The 7,500-nt window shown below is 39.6% G+C and overlaps 1 protein-coding gene across 3 annotated transcripts in view; it reads left to right on the top strand.

The window, feature by feature from the left end:
- Positions 1–7,500, top strand: part of LOC143022082 (synaptotagmin-6-like) — a 157,027-nt gene that overhangs the window by 127,378 nt on the left and 22,149 nt on the right. For all 3 annotated transcript variants that reach the window (XM_076180045.1, XM_076180047.1, XM_076180046.1), the window contains one exon: positions 5,779–5,919. In XM_076180045.1, the coding sequence (XP_076036160.1) occupies positions 5,779–5,919 (141 nt within the window). The remainder of the gene's footprint in view (positions 1–5,778; positions 5,920–7,500) is intronic.

Raw genomic sequence — 7,500 nt, 5'->3', positions numbered from 1 at the left:
AGTTTATTCCTGACCGGTTTCGCTCTATGCTTCTTCAGAGGAATGTGACTCTGGAGTGAAGCTGGCGGTATACATAGTCTGAGTAAGACCGCGTTCCCTCCTTGGAGGTGGGTTACGTTTGGTTGTACAATGGTTTTTAATACAATGAACAATAGTGATAATAATACAATAAATTGTTGTGATGTTATTACAAAACAGCTCCGGTGTGTGTGGAATGTTGATCGAGGGTGTAACATTGTAAGTGAAGTGAGTGGTGTAGAAATGTGTGAATCCTACACTCACTTCACTTACAATGTTACACCCTCGATCAACATTCCACACACACCGGAGCTGTTTTGTAATAACATCACAACAATTTATTGTATTATTATCACTATTGTTCATTGTATTAAAAACCACTGTACAACCAAACGTAACCCACCTCCAAGGAGGGAACGCGGTCTTACTCAGACTATGTATACCGCCAGCTTCACTCCAGAGTCACATTCCTCTGAAGAAGCATAGAGCGAAACCGGTCAGGAATAAACTCAGTAACTCGGAACTAGACCCGTGACTTCTTTTTCCACCTTCATCATATATATATATATATATATATATATATATATATATATATATATATATATATATATATATATATATAGATATATCCTCGGAAACTCAAGATGCAAATCAAATGGGATTACAACCCATAAGTTATCTTTTTCAATTCACATAGATCGGACAGTTTCAAAATATTTCCAGACAGTTCTACTAGACACACAGTGCCAGATTATATCAACCGCTACGGGTTTACATCCGTATATAACTATAATTATATAATCATAATTAACTTGATACATATAAAAACACGCCATTACTTCAATCATAGTGACAAGGAGTATAGAAATAGCATGTCTCAGTCGAGATAGTTTTTAATCGAGTCATCTTATTCGAGAAAATATAACCGATATAGTTTAATCGAGATAGATTAATTGAGGTAACTTAATCGAGATAGTTTAAATAAAGATTGTTTGTAATAGATACATTTACTTGTACTACGGGACCATTTCGCCAGTAATGACGTCATCATTAAGATCTTGGTGTGATTTTCTCTCTGTTTCATTGTCTCTTGTTTTGCAAAAGCGGTTTTTCCTCATTTCTGTAATTCTTCCCCACAATAGTCATAAAGGTTGTACTAGAGAAGGATAACAGAGGTGGGTTATAAGACGTTAAAAATTATTATCATTCCTCTTTAAGTGACGATTAGCCTTTTACTTTGTCTTTCTTTCTTTTTTGTGATCTCATCTTAGACGTTTGGGATACTTCAGTTATCACCTATTCAATTGTTTATTGACCTCTGTCTGATGATTTCATTTATCCAAGGATAAATCCTTCGTAGTCTAAGAACTAAAAACAGTTCCGTTTGATTAACTTAATGATTCCACTTTGCTGACAGAGAACGTTCATTGTTCAAAGGATTACCGGAACAATTAAACCTCACTCACTGTGATTTCGCCTCAGGACAGAACGACATGACGTCACGCATAGGCCCCGCCCCGTTGCATGTGGGCAGACGTTGTAGATTCATTACATTATCATGCATCTGTGATCCGGTTATACACTTCCCACGCAAAGACAACTCCTAGGCTATGACGTGGTAAAGCCCAGTGAAATACGCTTCACAAGCCCCGCTGTATTTCTTCAGTCAGAAGACGCTGTTTTTATATTTTGTTCTGGCTAAAACCAGACAGTTCAATTCAGATTTGGGACTGCCTTGCGAAAAGAAGGTTCAAGATGAGAACTGCTTTTCTTGGAATAACGCGGTTGAGATTGAGTTTATGTTACATATTCTATATATTCACATACACGCACACGTATGCACACACACACACACACACACACACACACACACAGACACACACACACACACACACGCTCACACACACGCACACGTATGCACACACACACACACACACACACACACACACACACACACACACGCTCGCACACCCGCAAATACAAATACTATTACACATATACAAATACAATTACACATACACAGATACAAAGCATAGGACAAAGAAAATAGAGAGAGACAGAGAGATAGAGAGAGAGAGAGAAAGAGAGAAGAGAAGAGAGAGAGGGGAGGAGAGAAGAGAGAGAGGGGGGAAGAGAAAGGGGAGAAAAGGAGAGAAAGCACTAGAGATAGAGATAGAGAGAAAACGAGAATGAGAATAAGAAAGAAAGAGAAAGAAAAGAGAAAAAAATAGAAAAGAAAAAAAAAAGATATATAGCACCGAAGGCACGTGCACCAGGGAATATTACCCAATAGGAGTACAATGATCAGTTAAACTTCAGAGCAGATTCTGAAAATAAATTACTTCAAAGGCTTCATCATGCATGAATGAGTGAACTTAAAAGATATATGAAAACACAAACAAGGCGTTTAAAGATAACATCGCCACGTGTGATATCGCCTTATATAGATAAATAAATAGATAAAAAGAGAAATGAAGAGATACATAGAGACACATTGACAGATGAACAAGTAAATACTGAAAACAAATCGATATATATATATATATATATATATATGTATATATATATATATATATATATATATATATATATATATACAGTAAATCCTCGATATAACGGACGATATGGGGACAGAGGTCTGTCGTTATATCCGAAGATCCGTTATAACCGAGGATCCGTTATATCCGATGGAAATACCGGACAGATCCGTTATATCCCGAAGTTTGTCCGGTATTAAAAATTAGGATTAGAAATTAATATATATATATATATATATATATATATATATCTATATATATATATGTGTCTATATATATGTATATATATAATTTTTGTACTATCGTGTCCTTTTACTAACATAACACCTTTGCCCCACTGGGCCATCGCGTTATCCATTGCAATATTCAACAGATTATTGCCCCAAGTAGTTTCACTGCCACCCTCCTTCCAATCCTAATTCCTCTCCTGACAATTAGTCTCCAATCAGGATTATATCGTCACTTTGCTCAACCATTTCCTATTGGTCCAAAGAACATTTCTGGCATTCCTTGATATTCGGCTTCATTCCTGAGATGTGTGTAATTCACCATGATTCTGAATCATGATTTGGACGCGCGATATCCAGCTGTTACTCTCCCAGAGTTGAGATCAGTGACCTTATATAGCTCACTCTATGGGCACTGCTGTGACCTCACATGACCTCTCTCTCTTTCTCTCTCTCTCTCTCTCTCACACACACACACACACACACACACACACACACACACACACACACACACACACACACATACACACGCACACATACATACACACACACACACACACACACACACACATACACACACCTCGTGGCGCAGTTGGTAGAGTTCACAACTGCCACTATGAAGGTCCGGGTTCGAATTCCGCCCAGGGCTGAAATAATTTCAGTTTCGCTGCGCTGCGAGTCGTTACTCCAACTCTCGTGGGAGGGGAGTTTTGTGTGTTTGTGTGTGAGTGAGGTTACAGTATTACCCATAAATCGGTCGTATATGAGCTCTGAGCTCTCTTCCGGGAGGGTAATAGCTGTTGATCACGAGTCCAACACGTGATCCAATATTATGGTGAATCACACAAACGCGCGCACACACACACACACACACACACATACACACACACACACACACACACACACACACACACACACACACACACTGAAATTCAAAACGAGGTATGATAACGGGAAAATAAGGAACTGAAAAATGCGAAGAATTACAGTTTTCCGCCCGTATGACTAAATTCCTGGAATAGCCTTAAAGGTAATGCAGCACATTCGGAAAAATATACATCAAATCAAAATGCCACTACTATTAGAAAACAAGATACAGGACTCCACGAGCGTAGTTCTTTTTCTGTATATTACAATTAGGCAACTGCTATTAGGTAAATAAACATATAAAAGAAAAAAAAAGACTAGCACTGGCTCTATCTCTCTCTCTCTCTCTCTCTCTCTCACACACACACACACACACACTCTCTCTCTCTCTCACCCCCAACTCTCTCTCTCTCTCTCTATCTCTCTCTCTCTCTCTCTCTATCTCTCTCTCTCTCTCTCTCTCTCTCTCTCTCTCTCTCTCTCTCTCTCTCTCTCTCTCTCTCTCTCCTAGGGCCTTTTTCCTTAAGTGTCTCGACCTTAATCCGGGTCAAAGCTTTGACCTTTATGACTCAGTCTAACCAAGTTTTAGCTTCAAAGTCTTTGCTAAACTTTACGGATCTGTTAATCCTTTAGCGAGGAGATCCTCTCACCTGAATTAAATCGTCCGACGTCAAACAAAACAAAATATCTTAAAAGGACGAAAAGTCAAGTACCTTCCCCTCTGGCCACGCTATGAAGGACCAGCTATGAAGAATGATACAAGTATCAAAAAGAACAAGATAAGGAAAGGAATATTCGCTTTATTTAACCAATTCTCTTTTATTCAAAACTTATTTTATTCTGCCTGCCGCCAAGTGATTTCAATCACTCAAGGAAAGCTCCAATAAGACGCGAAAGGGATGAGGAAATGGTGCGTTAGGTTCTTGCCCGTACTCTCGTGACTACACTGTTGTCTGCTACGCCTTTCATTACGCCCAAGGCCAGACAACTTTCTTCAGCTTAACGCAGGACTCTAAACTAAAAATACGAACACTTTTAGCCCACACTGAATGTACTACTCCCCTTCAGGCGATTTTATTCAACTGAGAAAGTCATCCACACATCTGCCGCAGCAAGAAAATTGGTGTATCGTACTCGTGGTCAGGGACACTAAGATGCTGAAGGCGACAACCGCGCAAGAATAAAATCACCCTCTTTATTACAAGTCCAATTCTCGTGCACAGCTACTCGCGTTATGAAATATAAAGTCACTGCTGTATTACTCGTTCTCTTTTATTCTGAGTAATAATAAACACAGAAAAAGTGATGAAAAATAAATATAATCAAGACGGCGACGCCGGAAACCTCATGACGCCAACGTTAGCGTCACCGTATCGAAGAGGTTAAAGAGGACCAAACTAGTACAGCCTCACCTCCCACTCACCCCACATCCCGAGTTGAATAAATTCGCTCGTCGGTAGCCAGAATAGGATCTACAAAGAGGGCTTTGTCATAGCAACAGAATAAACACTTTAGCTGTACACGTATGTTGTTCCCAAGCTCAATAAAATCACTTGGCGACAGCAACCCGATTAAATTTCTATGTGAAGAGTAATACAAATATATTCTACACCGTTTATATTTCACTGTCCATTCTGATAACACGTATATACTGCACGGTACAGTTCTTAGTATATACTGCGCGGGTACAACACTTAGTAATGTTTACTTCCTCCATATTAGGTGTTACTCTCTATTTTGGTAGAGCCAAGAAGTATTATAGAACATCTATCTCCCTGGCTGTACAATCCTCTCCCTTCCAACCCCCAACTCCCCACGGAAGAGACGATGTCAACCTTCTTTCATTCATAGTGCTTCGTCAACTATACAGTTTAATCATAATGCAGAACAAAATCATCTACCGTTGGCCAGAATATAATCTATAAAGTGTATCCGTCAGTTTTATGTCCACAGTCTGTTCCATTCCATCAACTTAAAATAGATAAATGAGTAAATAAAAACAAAGACTCGTTATAGGTTCCGTAAAATTTAGATAACTTCATCGCGTAACCCTTGTGATTATGATGCTCACTGCTCGCGTCGTTGTTCTTTTGATTCCTAACCTCGAATCATCTGTTTCCCGCCCTTAGGTACCACGTCAGACGACCCTGCCTTCGGTCCCTCAGCGCCATACCACCTTCCAGCGGCAGCTCTCCCATAAACTCCACCTTGATGGCCTCAGCATGGCCGCCTGCAGCCTGAAGAAGGGCAAAGACCTTGGCATCCTCCAGGTAAGTCCTTCCCGAGGGAAGTCCTCTCAGCAAATCCCGTGGCGACAATAGAGCCTCATAAACAATATGACCTTTGTGGCATTGTTTTCAGTCTTGCTTCCTTATTACGGACATCTTTCATTTCTATTCTGGGATTTCTTCCTCCTCTCCATGATACTCTTCACTTCCTCCTCCTCCCCTTGTTCTTCTTCTCCTAGACTCCCCCTCTCCCTTCATTCTCCCCAATGCATCATAATAGTAAAGCTTTGTTTCAGCCAGACTTTCTTTTGTTTTGATCCTGTTTGAGTCAGACGTCGACGATACTTTCGCCCTCTCGCACTACCTCCTCGTCGACCCTTCCAACCCTAGTGTTCATTTGAACATATTGTATATTATTTTTACTTATTATTCTATAATGGGGTTTTCACAATTCGCTTTTTTTCAAGTGTCAGCAGAAACATTCCAGGACAATTCCTAATTTAACGGTTGAATACACTTTTGTTCTCAAACAAACCTTTGCTAAATTACAAACAGCGATATGACGTCATATCGCTATTTTTCGTTCCCATGTGAACTAATCTCTTCTTGTTTTGTTGACGTTGGTCTTTTGTAATCAACTTTATTTTCTACATTCTCAATTCACTGTATTTCACCTGTTTCCCTTTCCAAATTTACAACAAAGTTATTCCACTGTTTTTTCGTACAAATAAAGCACACTTTTAATATTTTCTTAAATTCCTTTAATGATCATTCGAGATACCATTCAATCCTCCTTGTACCCTCACACAATATCTAACAATGGCGATTTGAAATGTCATTCAACAGTGAATGCATAAGTATGACACCCTATGCCTGGAACGAATATGAATCATACAGACATTCAAGCATGCATGAATCTATGCATTTCATCACCCGTTAGAATACACACACACACACACACACACACACACACACACACACACACACACACATTCACACTCACACACACACACACACACACACAAACACACACACACATATATATGTATGCACGATAAATCACATGAACTCGTGATTCTAAATATGATGACTGAGCGCTTTCGTCTATTTAGACATCTTCAGCGGATGTCTAAATAGACGAAAGCGCTCGGTCATCAATTTCCTATTTTTCTTGGTGATTTTTCTGCGTATGTATGTATGTATGTATACATGAATTTGCGCAAGATATGATAGTCCGCACTCTTAAAATAGTGTGTGTGTTGGGTACGTGAGTGCGTGCGTGTGACTGCATATATGCGCACATGTTTGTGTGTGTGTGAACATCCTTCTTGAAGGGAACCTGGGTTTCCATGGAGCAGGCCAGAGCAGGCCGGAGCCGAAGCCTGTGGCAGTTCATGACTGCTCGAGTGACCTACATTTCCTTCACCTTTAGAATCTTTTCGTTTTCATATACACTTTTCATTTTTTTTTTTTTTTTTTCATGATGATTCCCTTTGGACGAGACGAGAGAATTTTCAGAATACTGAATTGAAAAAAGTTTTCTTTTTTATATCCATTCATAAATCTTCTCTCCCTCCTCTCTCTCTCTCTCTCTCTCTCTCTCTCTCTCTCTCTCTCTCTCTC

Source organism: Oratosquilla oratoria, chromosome 43 (assembly GCF_046742065.1).
Source record: "Oratosquilla oratoria isolate Oo_2021 chromosome 43, ASM4674206v1, whole genome shotgun sequence".
Classification (NCBI taxonomy): Eukaryota; Metazoa; Arthropoda; class Malacostraca; order Stomatopoda; family Squillidae; genus Oratosquilla; species Oratosquilla oratoria.
This window is presented reverse-complemented; position numbering and strand designations above follow the sequence as displayed.